Here is a 19,127-nt window from a genome sequence, read left to right as displayed (position 1 = left end):
TCTTCTGAATGGGGGGAAGCACTCCAAGGATTGCTAGAGGTGCTTTTATCCTGCAGAAATACCCATCAGGAGTAAGGCGCAGTGCTGTATAACGTGGCTGTGAGCTGCTCTCTGTCGCGGATAGGTGCAGTGCAATACCAGGCAGGAGGGGAATACCTACTGACCCGTGCATCTGGCAGGATGACGGGTGTTTTGCAGGATATTTTCATGCCCTACAAGACAAGTATCACTCCACATTTCTATGAAATCTCATCTCGTTCCCCAAACTGCTTAGTTATACCTCTGTTAGCCCAGCAAAGTGCAAAGACGCAATCCTCATTGAAATCTGGGGACATACAAGCATAGAGAGGCAAAGCAGTGTGCCTACAAGCACACACAAAGTTTTTGCATATTCCTGGCTCCATCAAACCTTTTCCTCTGTCAGAGCAGGCTGGGGATAAAATGAAACACCAAGAGACTTTTTTTTGCTAAAATACCTGTAGCAGTCAAGCTTGTAACTGAGTCATTTTCCTTCTACTTTAATTTAGTGGTGCCCGCAGACTTCAAGCAGTTTTGATGACAATTTTTTTTATTTCTCTTGGAAGACATTAAAATCTCTGAAGTTATTTTAATAAGCTTCTTGCCTTCATTGTACAGACTGTGTCCTGTATACGTTGATGTGTGATCTCTATCCTCCAGATTCAGTGAAGAGGGAATGGAGGTGATGGAGCGGTTGATCTACCTCTTTCGCAAATTTAACCAGTTGAAGGTCAGCAATGAGGAGTACGCGTGTATGAAAGCCATTAACTTCCTAAATCAAGGTGAGTCGACGAAGAGAAGGTATCGGCCCCACTGGAGAAATTCTCTGAAACAGTCTGAGCAGTCTTTGCTTCCCTGATGAAAAATGGGAGGAAGGGGTCTGAGACCCACAAAGACCCACATGTATGTGTGCAGACCGTACGCCGTGCAGAGTGGGACACTTAGGTACGCACATAAAGAAATCCTGGAAGTGAATTAATTCATTTGCTTAGCCAACTTTTATTGCCTTTAAATATAGGCACCAGGGACAGTAAGTGTGTCATTTTATATCTGTACCAGGGGTACCAATACCAGAATAAGAACAGAGCAGAGAGGCTGGTGAAACCTTCCTGGATAAGGTTGGGTGAATGATGACTTACCAGCTGCTAACAAACTTTTCATCAGACAAAGATGTGTCATCTAAAAGTATTATTGCTTTAGGTAACTCTTTCAGCAGTTAACTAAATGATACTTTAAGACCAGTTGATTTGCATGGCTTTTTTTTCCTGAAGTAAACGTTGACTATTTGCATAACAACCTTTCAAAGATTCCCAATTAGAAAATGTATTTGTTCATTTTTCTGCTTTAAAGGGTGAATTTGTAAAACCAGTGCTCCTTTGTTTTTAGAGCTTTTCTGACTCTTTAAAATATTTACCTTCAGGATATATACTTAGGTCACCTAGCTGGCTTCCTACTTTTCAGATTCTGTACCTAATGCTAACTCTTCAAAGTGAAAAGTGATCACGAATGAAGTATTTACGTGCAGGCAATGACTTCTGCCTAAGAAGGGACTGTATGCTCCTGTTGATTAACCAGTGTATTAAAGCTGGCAGTCCAGGCTGCTGCAAGACCCTGGTCATTTCAAAATCCATGCAGAGTAATTCTTCAACATATGAGAAGATCCTGGTCATTTCCTAACAACAGCAGTGGGCTGAGATAGTTTGGAATAAATTGGGTTTGTTCCTTGGTAGTGCTTGTCCCTGTCTCCAGTCTTGTACGTTGTCTCAATCCATTGCTTGTGGATCCCCTTCCCTTTCCCAGCTGTTTGTTGTGGCCACGTGTCTGTGGGTCCTCGCAGGACATTTCTTCATGTTGTAAATGAAGAAAACTGTTGAGAGGCAAATGCTTAATGGATGGTGTTCAGCTGTAATTTTGGAAATAAATGTCCCCAAAGTCTTTTGTACTGTGAAAGATAGTTGCAGTCTGTAAAAATGTGCTGCAGGCTCTCTCCTCCCCCACTCATTTCCAGGAGGAGATAGTGCTGACGCTTCAATCTGTGCTGGGCTGAGGTTCCGGTTTGCTTCCCTGGGCAGTTTCCTGACAGTGGATAATACACTTCTCGAGCTGTCTCCATTGTTTTCCAAAATGTATTTTCATTAACTTCCTGTCTTCTTTTATTTTTAGTTGAAGTTTGCAATTTTTTATGTGAAATACCTGAGAATTATTTTTAAAAGTCAGCTTTTGGGCAGTAGATAAATGCCTCTTCCGTCAGATGGTTTTACAGTACTCAGCCTGCACCGAGGCTCTGCACCTTCCTTGCTCTACCATGCTGGATCCTTCCCAGGACCCCCAGCAGCGTGCCGATGCCGTTGATCATGCTGAACGGTGACAGTGGGCCTTCCTGCCAGTTTGATAGCTTGGAAACCTCCATTTTTCCTTTGTGTATGTTGCCTGACATTGGCAAAGCTAAATTTAAAAATAACAAGTTGACAAGTTTATAAAGCTTGTATGACATAATTCATAAGCAGATGGGGAGAAATATGATGATACCTTGAATTATAGAGTTGAGCGCTTTCCTCAGCCCAGATGATATAGCTAAAATCAACATGTTTGTGTCTGAGGAAGTATTACGCTGAATCCGCTGTGAGGACTAAACCTTGACATACAGCTGCTTTACACCAGGCAGGCGGGGATTTAAGGTTGCTGGAGCTGTTATCTCCAAGAGCATCCATTGAGCTCTGCAGATGAGCAGCTTAGGACATTAGCTGTTCTCATCCTGGTCTTCCATGGAAGGAAATCCCGTACCCAGACACGCGTGTAAAGGCGCATCTGCGATGCAGGCACACTGGGAGGGGAGACGGGAGTTTTAGTATTTGTCCAGCTGGGCACTCGAAGCCAGTCTCCAAAGCAGGGACTCAGCTTAGAGTTTTAGCAGTCGGCTTGTCTTTGCTGAAGAAATGGCAATAAGTGTGAGTCTGCTGCTTTTCTAGGATGTTTTCATCATGTTCTCATTACTCTAATTGTATTCGCTTTCAGACATCAGGGGTCTAACTAACGCGTCCCAACTGGAGCAGCTGAATAAGCGGTATTGGTACGTTTGCCAGGACTTCACGGAGTACAAATACCCACACCAACCAAACCGTTTTCCGGATTTAATGATGTGTTTGCCAGAGATACGATATATTGCAGGTAACTTTTTGAGCTCGTCTCCCACTGAGATTGTGTGCAAGTAACGAAATTAGCTTTTAAAAGAAAACTAATTTATAACAGTGAAATTCTTGTTGACTTTGGTGGAGTATGTTTGTGTGGGATCTTTTTCTATCAAAGCTTCTCTCTCACCTTTAAGCCGATCTCCCGTCACCCCTAGCCCACCCAGCCAGACTGGCTCTTTGCAAGTTGTCCCTGTGACGCTGGCAGACGTGGCGTTACGTGTCGCTCCCGAGTCCCCTGCTCCCAGGAAGACGTGCCTTGCTCTGACCTGGCACCCTTTAAGTACTTTGGTCAGGTTCTTGTTTTATTTTCCCCCTTGCAATCCCAACTCAGAGGCATTTTGTCTCAAAAGGGTGTAATCCTGGCTTGAGTAGTTTTCTCACAAGAAATAGACGGATCCCTGAAATGCCGCTTAATTAGGAGCAGATGATAAGCAGAGTGCAGGCAGTTCTGCAGTGTAACCCCCAGGTTTCAGCTCATCTGGACCTCTGAAATCCGCAGGTGAATTTTCAAATGTAGCTGTGTCACTAATTAGATCTTACAAGGTCTGGTGTTACTAAAACATTGTTTGTTCCTGAATGTTATGGCAAAGGGAGATACTTGCCTCCCTGTGTCAAGGCTCCATATGCTTCATCCTACTCTGTTGTAACGAACTAGATAATAATCACAGAGTAGCTCTCATAATTTACTCATTGAGATCAACAAGGGAGTTTGAGGAGAGACGGGATTTAGTCTTTCCCAGTTTCTATAAATACTGCTCCATTGTGGAGAAATCATTTTGATCTGACTTTGCCCATTTATTTTGCTTTCAATTCAGTAAATAATAAATCCTGTTGTGTCCAAATGAATATCAAATGTCTAATGTAGCAGTAGGATGATTAACTGTTTCTCTGAGAGGTTCAAGGTAAGACCATCTCCAGTGTTGCTGGCTTAGGTGTCTCTGAAATCTGATTCAGGAGTGGCTGCTAATTCTGGTTTTTTTCTTACCAGGAAAAATGGTGAATGTCCCCCTGGAGCAGCTGCCTCTCCTTTTTAAGGCCGTTCTACATTCCTGCAAGACGAGCGTGAGCAAAGAGTGAGCCCAGCTCACCCCGGCCGGTGCCTTACGCTGCGCCTCAGGCAGGGAGCTGGCTCACCCCGGGAGAGGGGCAAACGCGATCCAGGCAGGAGACGGGGCGGTGGGCGTCCCTGCCATTGTAGCAAGAATCTTTTTTGTTTGTTTTTGTTTTTTTACTCTTTTTCCTATATATTTATTTCACGACAGAGTTGAATGTATGATCTTCAACACAATGCACATGGTTCTGTATGAATGCAGCAGATGCATTCTCCAGCGGTTTACAGAATGTGAAGATGTTTAATGTTACAGTGTTTGTTAGGGTTAGTTCTTTTGTATTTGGGGGCTGGGGACCGAGATGACTAAGACTACCTCAAGGAGAAGACGCTGTTCGCGCACTGCTCTTTCCATGATTTGTATCCAAAAGCGTTTGTCGTAGAGAGCAAATGGCCTCACTGCACCGACAGAGCTGTTAGTATCCCAAATGGACCATTTTGGAGAAGTGGGTGTTAGAGAAGTGCCAAGCTTTTTTTCTTTAAATATAATAATAACTTTAAAAAGGCAGGGAGTGGAGAAGAAGGAAAAGTCTGTCTAGCCAGTTGGTTTCTTTTCCCCTGGCAGTTTTCAGGTGCAGGTGGTAGCTCCTGCGGTTTCCCCGAATCCCGCCCCAGCGGGATCGTAGTGCTCCCGAGCTGCGAGGGGCTTGCTGCCCCCGTCCCCTCCTGGGAGCTGCAGGAGTGGGCTCTGCCCCCAACCCCAGCCTGACCAGCTGGCCTCTCACTGTTGCTGCACACCGTCCATTCGACTGAAATTGCGTTGCTGCAGTTGGTAGCAGGCTCCTGGTGTTACACAAAGGTACTCTTGTTGCTAGAGAACTGCAAGTAATTTCTCGTCACTTCCTTAACATCCATTTTAGGTTCACAAAAGCAGGAAAAACCTACTTAGAGAAGAGGCAGGATTGCCTCTTTTAGTCTATTCCTCCAAGGTGGTACCTGACTACTGAGGAGGCTTCTGCATTGCAGCAATCCCAAGCAGCCCGTTTGTGGGGACAGTTAACGTACCCTGTGGTTAAATGTGACCTGTGTGACGGGGATAGGGGACTCCAGTGTCCTCTGGCATGACTTTCTCCGCTGGACTCGGGGAATGCATGATCCATAGTCATATTCTGCCAGGACTGTTCTGCTGCTTGTGGAATCCCTTCTTACCAGGAAGAATGGTATGAATGCAGTACTTGGTAAACTGTTCTGTCCTAGGTGTTGCAAGGCTTGGATTTTCCATCTCGCAACCTCCACACCACTCCGCTGCATGGAGAACTGGTTTAATCATAGAATCCTAGAATGGTTTGGGTTGGAAGGGACCTTAAAGATCACCTCATTCCAACCCCCCTGCCATGGGCAGGGACACCTTCCACTAGACCAGGTTGCTCAAAGCCCCATCCGACCTGGCCTTGAACACTGCCAGGCATGGGGCATCCACAACCTCTCTGGGCAACCTGTTCCAGTGCCTCCCCACCCTCACCGGGAAGAACTTCTTCCTTACATCTAATCTACATCTACCCTCTTTCAGTCTAAAGCCCTTACCCCTTGTCCTATCACTACACGCCCTTGTAAAAATTCCCTCCCCATCTCTCCTGTAGCCCCCCCTTTAGGTACTGGAAGGCCGCTGTAAGGTCTCCCTGGAGCCTTCTCTTCTCCAGGCTGAACAACCCCAACTCTCTCAGCCTGTCCTCACAGGAGAGGGGCTCCAGCCCCCTGATCATCTTCACGGCCCCCCTCTGGACTCGCTCCAACAGGTCTGTGTCCTTCTTATGCTGGGGGGCCCAGAGCTGTTAAGGACAACTGGTTAGCTGTTTGAGTAACTGCTAAGTGCTGGTGTTTATCTAAACTTGGGTATTCTCATGAGTAACCTCATGGCTTCCTGCTCACGGTGGTGGTGGAGAGGTTGGATGAGATGCTCTTGTTCTTACCTCCTTCATTAAGAATTAACATTTGGAGACTCAGTAGCTCTCCTAGGCAGCCGTGTTGCCCTGGCTAGATTTCCTTCCCTGTGTCCTTAGATATGAATCTGATGTTTATGTAGCAAGAGGGTTCACCAACAAGTGTTTGAATGCTGTTTTAAAAATGTTTTGGGAAACAACTTCTGTTCCTTCAGGGTAGGAGGGACCGGTTGCTACCTTTTTGTCTTGTCCTGATGTCAGCTGTGTGGCACAAAGTGAGTACTGCGCAGAGGTACGGGAGCTGCTGAGAGATGAATGTCATGGTGAACAGGAGAAAAATCTCATTCACCACAGTCGTCTTTCCTTCCCCTTCACCCAGCGGGTGCTCCCTCAGTTGCAGCCCAGGAGATGCTGTGGCCCACCGGCTTGGCCCATCTCTCGGTTAGTCGGCGGCTGTGCCGGGCGCTGACCGCTGCGGTCAGACCTCTCCTCGGAGACCCGCTGCTGGCTGACCGCGGACCCACGGCGGCATCGCCGCTTTTGCAGTCCCGCTTGGGCATCTTCCAGCTTGACGGTTTCCCTTTTGTGAAAGTCCACTAGCTGCTCATTTTTCATTATTTAAATAGGATGTTACGGGTAACGGCTGCTGGGCCCAGCAGCGGTTCAGCTTGATAGAGCTTCACAATCCAAAGGTGGTTCCGTAAATCTCATTTACTTTCTGACTGTAAAATGAGACAAGCGCGTATTTCTCAGGAAAGCCTTCTGCATACAGCCTATACCTCAAGTGTAAATGGGAAGATTTTAGTATATCTGTTTGTAAGTTAGAAAGTATTTCTCAGCTTTTAAGTTTAATTTCCAAATAGCTTGATATGATCTTTTTATTACGGGTTATCTTCTGGCTTGCTGTTTTATACACTCAAGGAATTGTTAAAATTGCATAGGAGTAATTTTATTCTACAGTTACTGAATTATTATAAGCTGTTGATGAATTAAGAGTTCGTTTTAATTAGTGTACATAAAAGTGGTCATCTTATTGCCAAATACTCAACAAAAATAATCTGTTAGATATTCGGTGTTTATCCAAAATAGACTCCCAAGGCTAATGCTGTACCATCACCACCAAAAAACCTAAAATAATTTATGATGATGAATGGACAAGAATGTTCTACTTTCTATTGTATAAAACAAATTTTAGAAAGGTTGATTGGCAGCAGTATCCATTAACAAATAACCCATTTGTTGTAGGGAGTAGAAAAGCCTTACTAAACAGACAAGTAAGGAAGAAGCTAATATACCGAACCAGAATCTAGCTCACTGGACAGTCATTCTTAATATCTTCTGCACCAAGTCCTCTAATGACTTGTATTTTTTAAACAGGGTAAAGTGAATGTGTTGCATTGCAAACTCAGGTATTATGAGAAGGTAGGAATGTAGCTAGAGACGTAGAGATGTTAGGTCAGTCACTAGATGTATTTGTGAATTTGGTTTGAAGGACACCCTGGAAAGGTTGGAATTTTTGTTCCATTCTTCACGTAACATTCCGTTTACAGGGACTCATATTTTATTTGTGCTTAATGCTAGTAGGGGGAAGTTCATTATCTTTGGTATCTATCTGCTCTTGCTTATCTGACCTTCTGTCATAGAGGAATCAATCAACAATAATAGTCTTTGGTAGAATTTTCTGCCATGACAAGTCAATTTTTATCCCCGATTTGAAAGATAAATTGGCTGACTGACCCCCTCCTCTCCTTCATAGCATTTGTGCAGATGGAAAGCTGAAGAGTTACTTTTAATCTGAACAGAGATTTGGGACATAAATTTGAAGTGCTCATGCTCACATATTCAGAGGGACTCTGCCGAGGTATCCTCGTTGCTGTTTTGCGGCTTGAAGCTCGTCACCCAGTGCAGAGAACAGAGCAGAAACTGCTGCTGCCAGCTGATGGGGCTGAGCCGCAGCTCGCGTGGGAAGACCCCAGGATCTGAACAAAAGCTTTTTGGAAGCAGCTGGGTTTTCTTCCACTGCCTGCCTTTGGGTCAGGCTTCTGTCCCGCCAGCTGAGCCTTGACCCCACGGTGTGTGTCAGTAGCGAGTCCTTGTCCTCGGCATGCCCGGCCCCTCGAGAGGGCTGGGGGATGGAGGGACGACCGGGATGCTCAGAGATGCCAGGTACCTCAAAACTGATGGGCTCTGTCTGGGCATGGCAAAATCGATGCAGCAGGAGCTAATTCTCTAGCCGTTTTACATACGCACTAGCTGCTTTCTAACTGTTAATAATGCCAGCAGCGTTCGTCTTTCTCATCTCACGCCTGCTAGCCCGCAGTGCTGTGCAGCGGCACTGCTTGCTTTGGGTCATCGGGGTGCAGCTCTGGATTTTTCTGTAATTCTTAAATCCTGAGCTTTTGCCGTTTCCCGTCACGCAAAGACCAAAGGGGGAACGTGGCGTTTTCGGGGTGATCAGTGCAAAGTGGTCAGTCGGCTTGCCAGCTGCAGGGCGACCGGTACCAGCGAGCTGCTGCCCCAGTAACACCCATTTTCCTAGTGCTGTGGTGTTGCTTCCAGCGAGCAGCGCCAGCAGAGCGAGCAGGGCTCCCGGGCGCTGTGGTGTTTCGGCAGGGCTGCCATCGCTCGCCGGGGGATGCCTGGGTGGCCGTGCCCCCGCCCCGCAGTTGCCCGTGCAAAGGCTCGAGCTCACGTCGCGTGCCGCTCGCTGCCCGTCCCTCGCTCTGCTGCGCGCGGCAGAATCTGCCCTTGCTCTTCAGGCTTCTGCACGGAGGTGCAGCCACCTTCGGTTAAGGAGATTCAGTCTTGTCCTTCAAACCAACCTTCTTTTAAAAAACTTGAATTTCTTTTATCTTTACTACATTTTTTAAAATGGAAAAAAAAAAAAAAAGATTCTCCTGTGAATGTGCTATTTACCGTTCATTCTTTCTTCTTTCTTGGTTTTGATTTGAAGCTATGAAGCTTGGTGTCTGTGAAAATGTTGTTATTTCTCAGGATAATAAGCGGCAATCATCCCTGCCACATAAAAGGCAGGAGAAAGGGGGAAACTTGGGGAACTAGTTTAAGTATGAAACTAATTTTTAAGTTGTAGATGATGTGTAAATCGAGGGTAATACATAGGATGTCAGTATCAAGCTGTGGCGTTTCTCTGGGTTCACGGTGTGTTGTTTGCAATACACAGAAGCTCAGGGATAAGTATTTAAAATGTGACCCAGAGAAACCCTAGTTTTGATGTTGCAACAGTTGCTTCTTTCATGACTTGTTTGGAGGAGCCATTGAAAGCTGAATAAAGCCCCCATACGGAGATTTTGGGGGAAAAACTTTTGGTTTGGCTTGTGGGAAGTTTGCCTACTGAAGGCTTAGACGTGGTCCAACGGGAAAAGCATCCCGAAGACGCACGTTGCCGTCCGGGCTGTCGCAAGGCCGTGGCGAGGGGAGCTGCGGCTGGCTTTGCCCTCGCACGAGCTGGCAGCTGGGGGTCCGCTCTGCCCGGGGGGCTCGCGGGGAGAGCGGGGCCGAGCCCAGGGCAGCACGGGTGGCCGAGGGGCTTGGGGAGAGCAGAGAGGCAGGGGGGTCTGGTCGGGGCTGTGGGGAGCACCCGCCAGCCCCGGAGCTGCCCTGCCTCCTCTCTGGCTGCAGCCCCTCTGCCCGGCGGTGCGCAGCCCTCCTTCTCGCCGGTGCTGTTGGACAGGGAAATGGTGAAGCGTAAAATACCATCGTTTAGGGAACTTCAGAGTTTTGATGAAGGCACATCAGCTCCTAGGGCTGGGAGAAGTTTGTCTGTATTTGCACATTACCTCGTCCTTCTGCCTTCGGTGTTAAATGTGTTCGAGTGCTCGTGGCAAAGGGGAAAATGGGAATTTCTCAATATGTCCCTGGCAGCCAGTCCCAGTGTTTTGGACTCTGTTGCTTATGAATTAGAGCATCTTAATTGCCAGTCAGTACAACTTTCTCATCATGGGTCGGTAAGGTTGTAGATTCAGTCAGACTGCTTGAGAAAGGTACCGACATGTAAAACTAGTTCCGTTACAGCTGCTAGGAGTATCCAAAAGGCGCCGTGCAGCCCGATGCAGCCACAGGCAGTGCCAGCGCTGAGCAAGAGCCAGCAAAAGTTAGCAGGGCTGAAAGCCACCTTCCCAGCAGTCTCACTGGCCAGGATCTGCAAATCTGAGTTTAAACCAGCCCTGCAAAAAACTAGTGAGGCCAACCCAGGCAATATATTCCCCTTGAAAAAAAATAATTAAAAAAGAGCTCCTGTGCAGCTGACCTCTAACAAGTCTATGAAAGAAGCAACATGGTTCAGTGGAAGAAATGCCCCCAAGGGCAAAAAGAAACAGAAATTGAAACCAGATGACGATCAACCTTAACAAAGCCTTTTGTGATTCATTGTTTTCTTTCAATTTATAAAATGTCTTGTAATAGTTGATAACATTATTGACTCAATTTCCATAACAAAACTACCTCGTGTGACATCCTGTTTATCATCTCAAAGGGATTGTGTGAAAAACAAAATACTGCCAGTGTTTGTTGCCAGCGAAGAACAGGGGCTGTGATGGCTGGAGTTTTGCTTCCCTTCCCATGGGTTGTGGCTTGGTTCCTGTTACCGCCGCGGCATTTCAACCTGCGGGTGACGGTTTCGACTTTGCATCCCACCTGGACCCCTGACCCCGTGGGAAGGCGTTGGGCTGCGCATGCCGTGCTCTCGCCCAGCACCGATGTGCCGTGGCAATGACCGCTGCGGCTGCTGCTGCACCGAGCCGCTGTTTCACAGCGTGGGCAGCGTCCTGCGGCTGCGGCCATGTGTCCCTGCGCAGCGAGGTGGAGGTCTGCGATGCTGCAGGGAAGGGCTGAGCTCCGGCATCCCTCCCGGTGGAGCGCAGCCCCTGCCTGCAGCTGCGGGGCAGGACGTGGCTCTCGCCAGTTTGGTTTTTGTTGGTGCCCATCAAGCCACAGGCCTGGTTCCAGCTCTGTCCTGGTGCAGGTGCAATGCAGCGGCTGCATTCGTAGCTTGGGACCTCGCAGACCCCTCGCGCCTGCGTCCTGGGCGTAAGCGTGCTGGGCAGCTCAAGGAGGAAGCGGGTCCAGTTTGCTGCCATGTGCTTGTGTCTGCCCATGGCTGGTTCGCGGGATGTTTCCAAGACGGGTTGGTCCTGGTCTTCGGGTCCTTCCGCTGATATTCCAGGTGGTGGTTACTCCCAGTAAAACACTTCATTTTTCCCACGATCCCTTGCATAAATCAGGGAAGCAGGATGTTGCCTCGGCATGACACACGGTGAACGTTGGCACGCTCAGAGCCGGGGCTGGGGCAGGAGAGCGTGTCCGGCCGCCCTCGCCCCGCAGCGCCCGAGGAGGAGCGGGCACCGTGCTGCGCCTCTCGGGAACTGCCTTTCCGTCACTACGCTACGACCAAATGAATGTTTCTGCCGGCACGTCTCGGGCGCGCCGTGGCACAGCCGGTTCCCCTTGCGCGGCGGGACCGGTGCGGGTCCGTGTCAGCCCGACCTGCCCCTGCTCCGCTGCTCTGCTCTGTGACTTGACTACCTGTGGAAATGTGACCAATAAGTGTTGAACGCATGTTTAGCGAGTGTTAGCTGTATGAACTAATAAATGTGAATTGTTCTGCACTGGTGGCGTCTGCTGTTGGCTTGCACCTTCCCCCTTCGGCAGCGGCTCTCCCTCCGGGGGGAGGCATCATCAGGGTGATGGCACCCAGCGCTGGTCCGGGTGGCAGCCGCGGCGCTGCCCTGCCTGCCGCCGTCCTGCGGTGGAGCAGCGGGAGCTGGAATCATTTGTGGGGCTGGGGAAGGCCTTGGTGCCGTTGGTGCAGCTGGGGACTGGGGCGGGTGCACGATCCCTGCCTTGGGCAGCCGGCAGCGTGGACTGGCAGCGACCTCTGCTAAAAGCAGGGTCGGCTGGGGAGAGCCTGTGTGGCAGGAGCTGAAGGGGTCCTGTGCCGTGGGGGGGACACGACACAGGAGCAGGGGCAATGCAAGAGTGAAGCTTTGCATGGTCTTCTGGGCCCTGCCATGCAATGGGCTCATGGTGGTCCCCTTCCCCTGCCCAGGTCGCAGAGGAGAAGGCAGGAGGACGGGTTTTCTCCTTTTGGACATTGCACCATTGCAGCCCGAGGTGCCCACCATGGCGCACACAGCCCGGCCGTGCCACCCGGGGGTTCCTGTCTGTGGGATGGCCAGAACACACAGCCGTTCGGGTGGGTTGCCGTTGCTGCAGGGTGCAGCAGGAGGAGGGTTTGCACCAGCAGCGAGAGAAGACCCGTGCAGCAACAGCTGCTGCAGGCAGGAGGAATAATCCAGACGAGCAAACGCACCAGAAATCCTTGACCAGCATGCTCCGGAGAGAAACTGCAGAAATCATTTAACGATCTCTCATGTCACTGAGGTGGGTGTGTGTTAAAAGACTAAGAAGCACTTTTCATATTTACATTTCCATGTGTATTAAAGAGCACACATTAAGGCCCACTTAGGGAGACGCTGCGCTGCCACAAAGGTGGCTCCAAGTGAGCAGCCAGCCCCTGCGCTCCACTGCTCCCTCCCGCGGGGCTGCCAGCACTTTCTGCATTGCTAAACTCACAAGAATGGAAATTCTTCCATTTTAATCTTTAGGAGCTCTTGTGCTTAAGAGCATTTAGGATTTTTTTTTTTTCCCCACTTATTTTAATAATGGGAGGTTCTGTGGCAGAGAAATAGCAGTTGTGTCTGCCTTCTGCCACACAGGGATGCAGCCCTCCCCATATTTCTCCTGAGCTGAAGGGTTTTGTCACTGGTGTAGCTCCTGGGTTTGAACACGGAGCTGCTGGATTGTAATAGGCAGTTTTTGTGTAGGGCAGAGCCTGTCCCCAGCCACGGGGCAGAGGGCTGCGGGCTGAGAGTCTGCTTTCCTTTGCTGGCCAGTTTTGGGGTGTTTTCCTTCCATCACTTGCCCCTTTACTGTGACCCCCGGCTGCGGGGGGAGCCGACCCACGGCTCTGCCGTCACTTTTGGGAGGCTGAGGAGCGGCACTGCCAGGTCTCTGCCCTCAGCCCCCTTGGCGGGTGCGTGCCCCCCCAGGGAAAGGCTGGTTCCTTGGGCAGGGTGGGCAGATGAAGTGCTCAGCCCTCCCTGGCCATGCTTGCAGGAGAGACTCGGGGGCTCTGGGTTCTGCGCGGAGCAGAGGGATCCATGAAGGTCGCCTGTGAGTGCAGGGCTGTCCTCCGGCAATGGGCTTTTGTCCTTAGAAAATTCCCTGGTGTCTGTTCTCCAGAGACAACAGAAATCTGCTTGTTAGGGGCTTTGGTCTGGGGAGCAGGGGATGGTCAGAAGAGCTGTCCCAAAACTCGAGCCAAGCCAAGGACCTAGCAGAGCCCGTGACAGTCGTTTGCAGCCAGGTGAAGCAGCCGTTCCCCCAAGCTGGAGTGTTGTGCCTCACCGCAGATGCAATCAATGTGTCAAACCATAAATCAGCACTGAGCACGTTCAGCCTCACCTGAGGTCTAGTCCCAAGCTTGCAGCAGGACAGCTCACTTTTGGGGAGGATCCTGTGTCATGACCTCGCGCTGTCCCGCAGTCCCTGCAACGTCCCCTTCCCGGGGTGTCGTGGGAGCATGTGCTGAGCAGAGGGGAGAGGGAGGAGAAGACCGAGTTCAGGAGGGGGAATTGGTCCAGCAGCCCTTCTCTAGGTGTTTCTGCAGAAGATGCTCCTTTCCCAGGAGGAAAGCTTTGCTCCTCTTCCCGATGTGGCCATGGGGATCCGGATGTGCTCGACATGGAGGGCTCAGAGGCTGCAGCAGTGCCTGCGCTGCTGGGACGATGCGGACGGAGAGTGGCCGGCCGGCTCCCCATCACCCCGGGCACTGCTCCCTGCTGATGCTGGCCCCAGGCCTGCTCCATCTCCCCCAGCGTCCCCATGGATGTCACGGCTGCTCTGCCTCTGCCCCTGCCAGCCTGCTCGCCGCAGGGTGGCTGTCTCCCCCTGAGCTCGTGGGGTCCCCGCTCCCCTCCCTGCCGCAGCACCATGCCTACCCCCTTCCCGCTCCTTGTAGAGGGTTTATCGCGTCCTCCTTTCAATCCCGGCATGAGCCGTGCCCCTCCGCTCCTCTGCCAAGTGCTGTCACGTCTCCTGCCCTCTCTATTGTGTTAGTTTTTCTTCTTTACAGGGGTTCTCCTCCTCCACGGTGCACCTCGAGCAGCTTTGACGCTCACTGCCCTGGATTTATTCCCTGTAAGGGGGCCCTGAAGGTCGGTAATGGCAGGCTCCCTGGGAAGCCGCAGAGGATGCTTCGCATACGTGGGGCGACGGGTTTGTCCTCACCTTCAACCCAAGCAAGAGGAGCTGCTGGAGCTGTGCAGAGGCGATGGGGCGGCCTCTCCCCGTGCCCTGCGCTGGCACAAAGGGCTGCCTGGAAAGCAGGGCTGGAGTGGGAAAAGTACCAGCACGTTTTCATTTTCAGCTCAACCTCTACTGACCACTGTATTTTGATTAGAGCTCTGCTTCCTTTTCATCTCGGTGCTCTGGCTGGTGACAACTGCCACAGCCTCGTGCGCGCAGTGCAATAGTTTATCACCGAAGGCCAGCCGCTCTATGAATTCAGAGCCAGCGCTGAACAAATCACGCTGTCACTAACGTCAAACTTGTTAACCTGATCTTTGGTGGATCACTAGTGTCAACATTGCATGGGACATACATTATCGGGCCCAAGGACTTTGGGAGATGCGTTTGTCAGGCTGCTCTGTCACAGTCCCACTCTTGACCTTCGGAAAGTAACTTTCAAGGGTAAGCTGCTTTCCTCTAAAAAAGAGTTGCTGTTCCCAGGAGTGTCACCCCACGGCCACTGGCTAGGACTGGGCTGTGAGGTGAGGCTGGGTCACCACGCCTGCAGCGGTGGTGTCAGCCCAGCAATGGGTGAAGCATCTGCTGGGATGGTCCTGTGGGGAGTCTTCCAGGGCTGGGGAAGGATTTCCACTGAAGTCCATCGCTGGCCACGTCTATTCCCTGAGCTTCTCCACATCTTGTCACCAACTGCTCTCACACCTCTCCTCATCTCTTGCCCAGTCACTGTCCCCCTGGAGCTCAAACCTGAAAACCAGTCCATTGTGTGCAGCAGGCTGGTGGGTCACCATTTACTGGACCATCACAAGTCTCTCACGTCTCAGTTTGCCAAGTGCAGGTGCAAGAATTGTTCTCGGTGTTTCTGACAGGGTTGATCACCCCCCCAGAGGTCAGATGAAGGATGGACCGCCACCACCGGCACAGTAACGGCGTGCTCAAGAGATGTGTGTTCCCGGTAAGCTCCTGCCCAAGCTCCTGGGCGCAGCTGGGTTTCATGGCACTTTTGCTGAGGCTGGTGGCATCCCCTCCCTGCAGCCCCCCACGAGCCGGAGGGGAGTGATGCCGCAGGGGTGCGGGACGGCCTGGGCACCCGGCACGGGGCTGCGTGCTGGTGGGGCCGGCGGGATAGGACAGCGCTGGAGCAGACGCGGCTCGTGGCCGGGGGGACCCTGAGGTGGGTGCTGGATTCAAGCTCCATGTTGCTGTCCCTGTGGGCCGACCCCGCTAATCAGCTGTGAAAGAGAGAGAGAAAGCTGGAGAGAAATCTTTCTCTCTGCTAACCTCATCACAATAAAGATTCCTATAAAGAGCTCTTATCCTTGAAGAAAATGAGGCACATAAGCAGGAATAGTAAACAAAAGGCTGTCATTTTGACCCAGGAGTGCTTCATGTTGTTGGCAACTGCCAAGAGGAAACATAAAGAGAGGCTGCATCCAAGCCCCAATTATGCAGAACTATGTGACTGATATGTCAATGAGTCCCCCCGGGAGGAGACCACCAGCGCTTCCCAGCGCTGCCTGCGCACCATCTGCACACGCCGCCATGTGCCGGGCCTGCCCGCGCCCCTGAGCGAAGGCGTGCGTGGCATCAGAAGAATGCGGGGGACAAGGTAATGTCATCGGCAACGCTATCGCCGAAGTCCTCGCTGCGTGCGCATTATCGGCACGGGCCCCGGAGTCAGGGACTGCGGGCAGCCGGCGGTGCAGGCGGTGAGATCTGGCAAACAGTAGTGCTGACCACACCTGCTGCAGGCACGCTCCGGGAACGTGGCGCAGGCAGGAGGGCTGCCCCGCCGCCGATAAGCTGAGTGGATGGAGATAAAATCCAAGAAGGAGATATGCTTTGCTGAGCATCAAGGCTACGCACCAGCAAGGAGCCAAAGCACGGCTGCGGCCAGCGGCGGGCGGCGTGGCTCCGCGGGCTCCAGCTGCGCCGCGGCCGTGCTGGCCCCACGGCCCAGCCAGGGGGATTTGGGGCAGGGCAGTCGCTGGACCAAAAGCCGGGGCTTTGGTGACAGACGTGCCAGTGCTTGGGCCCGTCAGGAGCACGAAGCAGAGCCTGTGCCGGTCCCTTGGCCGTGACAACGCTGCGGCAGGGCAGTGACTTCGGGGCCCGGCCCCAGCCCTGAACAGCAGCCGTCCCCTCCCCAGCACGTCCCCGGGGACCCACGCAGCTGGAAGCCCAGGGCCACCCCGTCCTTCCCTCCTGGGTGCTGTGGCCACCGAAACGTCACTCCAGTCCGCACCCCCTCCCTGTCCCCAGGGACCCCTGGGGCCGCACGCAGCCTTCGGCGCGAGCTCCGTGTGTGCTGGGCTGCTCCTGCCTGCGCAGGCGCGTGCTGCCAGAGGTACCCAGGGTCTCCTCAGGCACCGCTGGTCCCACGTCCCAGCGCAAACCCAGCACGGGGAGGGAAAGGAGGGCAGGAGCGCGGGCGAGAGGTTGCTGCTGCCGCTGGCGTCGGAGCTGGCATCCAGCTGGCACCCACGCTGCAGACGGGCTTGGGCATCCCTGGTGCCGGGTCCCCACGCGTCCGCCCTGCCGGGAGCCGGCTCTGCCCGGCCCCTGGGTGGTCACTCCGGAGCTGCCTTCCCAAATCCGCCCTCCCGTCGATGCCGGCCGGGACCTGCCGGGCTGCGCCGCGGCCCGTGCGCTGGCCCTGACCCGGGGCTGCGCGCCCGCTGCAGAAGCTGCGCTGCGGCCTTGTCAAGGGCCCGTGCAAAGGAAAGTGCCCAAGGCCAGCAGGGACGTATTTGCCCCTGAAAGCACCTTGCTGCAAAAATAGCAAGCGGCCGGCATGAGGCCGGGGCTTCCCGGGGGAACAATGCCCGGCGGGAGGAAGCGGCCGCGGCCGCCCCGCAGCTCCGTCCCCGCCTCGTGCGGTGCTGAGCCGCGAGCCGCTGCATGCCGGCCCGGCAGGGACCTTGAACCTGCCACAGATTTATTTTCTCTGACATTGGCATCGCATCGGAACATCTGGCATGCGGCTGATAATTGCTGGGGATCGGGGCGGAAGCCGCTCCGGGCCTGGCGCTTCTTCCAGAGCTCTGTTTTCATTAGTTTTTCTCCTCTCTTCAGCTGCAGAGCGAGGAAAAAACAAGCAGGGCTGCGCAGCTCGCCGCTCCCGCTCCTCTCCCCGTGGCTGCAGCACCGGGGGGGCTCCCTGCTCCCCCCCCACCCGGCGTGGGTACGCCACAGGGCCCGGCACTGTCGTGCCGCGTCAGGGCTGCGTTGGTGCCGAGGGGGGACGAGCGTTTCCCGGACCCCTGAGCCTGGGATGGTGGGTCCTGCCGTCCCACCCCGGGTGCCAGCAGCCGCCTGGCTGGGGCAGAGCTGCGGCACAGCCCTCGCTGCGCCGGCACGGGGCTCAGGGCCGCGGCAGCCAGCCCGTCCTCGGGGCCGTCGTCGCTGCGGGACGAGGCAGAGAGCGGGACCCTGCGCGCAAACACACGGGGAGACGCCTTGGTGATGGACGGCCGGAGCGTGGGGCCAACGGCGGGAGCAAATCCCTGCTCTGGCGGGACGGGATGCCTCGCACACGGCCTCTCACCCCGGCACTCGTGTTTTCACAGGGCACACTCGTGTTTCAACCCGAGCCCTGTGGCCGACACGGTGCTTGCGGGCCAGGACCGTGCCCGGCGCTGGAGCGTGGGGAAGCACACACGGCAAACACACCTCCGCTGCCGGGGGCTTGGCTGCCCACCGTGCCCCCGGCCCAGGGGCACTGGCTTTCTTCGAGTGCTGTTTCGGCACACGCAGAGCTGCCGGCCGCGGGCGCCCAGGCGTGGGGCCCCATGCGTGGAGGAGCCTCCTCCCACCCTCCCCTGCGGAGGAGACCCCTGGGGGCTGGGGAGGCCCCGGCTGCAGGTCCTGGCGCTGGGTGGGTGCGGTGGGCTCGCGCTCCTCCCCGAGGCGTCGTGCCCCGTGCCCGTGGCCCCCTCCCTCCCGCCCCGGGCCGTAAATCAGCGTGGCCGTGGGTGCTGGTGCGCTCGCCGCCACCCGCCGGTGCCCCCCACCTCCCCGCGAGGTCTCTCTCCCATGGCGCGTTATCTGCCGCGGGGGTCCCACTTATCTCCGCTGTCACTTTCTAATGCTAGTTTATGGGCAGCGTTTTGTAGCCTAATTATGATGTTTTTCAGCGCCGTCACGTGGCCACAGAAGCCAATAAGGCACCGAAGTGGGTCCATCCCAGCTGAGCCTGGCCCCCATGGGGAGGAGATTGGCCCGTGTCCTGCCCGGGGCGGCGTGTGCGCAGCCAGATCCCCGACACCTTCCCGCTGGACACAGGTCCCATAAATCCCCCAGCCCGCCGCAGACGGGCCAGCGGTGCCCAACACCCCACAAAGGCTCCTCGGGTCACAGCTCCTGGCCGGCGGCGTGAGCGAGGCCGTCCTGCCACACCGGTCCCACGCGCAGCAGGGCGCGCAGCCGCCTCGCGGTGAGTATGTGTCCGTGGGGAGAATCGTGGTCCCACCCGTCTCCTGGCCGCTGCCGCCATTCCCCGGCATGGTGGCGGCCGAGGCCAGAGCTGGAGACGCGGCAGGGCTTGGCAAGGAAGCCGGAGCCGTGCATGGGCCTCCGCTTCCCGTCCCGTCCCCATCAGCAGGC

General features: G+C 53.8%; 1 protein-coding gene across 3 annotated transcripts in view; it reads left to right on the top strand.

The window, feature by feature from the left end:
• NR6A1 (nuclear receptor subfamily 6 group A member 1) overlaps positions 1–11,834 on the top strand; it is a 101,046-nt gene extending 89,212 nt beyond the window's left edge. For 2 of the 3 annotated variants that reach the window (XM_075054640.1, XM_075054639.1), the window contains 3 exons: positions 679–800; positions 3,034–3,186; positions 4,198–11,834. In XM_075054640.1, the coding sequence (XP_074910741.1) occupies positions 679–800; positions 3,034–3,186; positions 4,198–4,286 (364 nt within the window). In that variant the 3' untranslated portion in view covers positions 4,287–11,834. The remainder of the gene's footprint in view (positions 1–678; positions 801–3,033; positions 3,187–4,197) is intronic. The other variant, XM_075054641.1, reaches the window with a different exon arrangement.
• The last annotated feature ends 7,293 nt before the right edge of the window (positions 11,835–19,127 follow it).

This window comes from Buteo buteo, chromosome 23 (genome assembly GCF_964188355.1).
Source record: "Buteo buteo chromosome 23, bButBut1.hap1.1, whole genome shotgun sequence".
NCBI classification, from domain to species: domain Eukaryota; kingdom Metazoa; phylum Chordata; class Aves; order Accipitriformes; family Accipitridae; genus Buteo; species Buteo buteo.
Note: the sequence above shows the minus strand (reverse complement) of the source record. Positions and strands in the feature narration are given on the sequence as shown.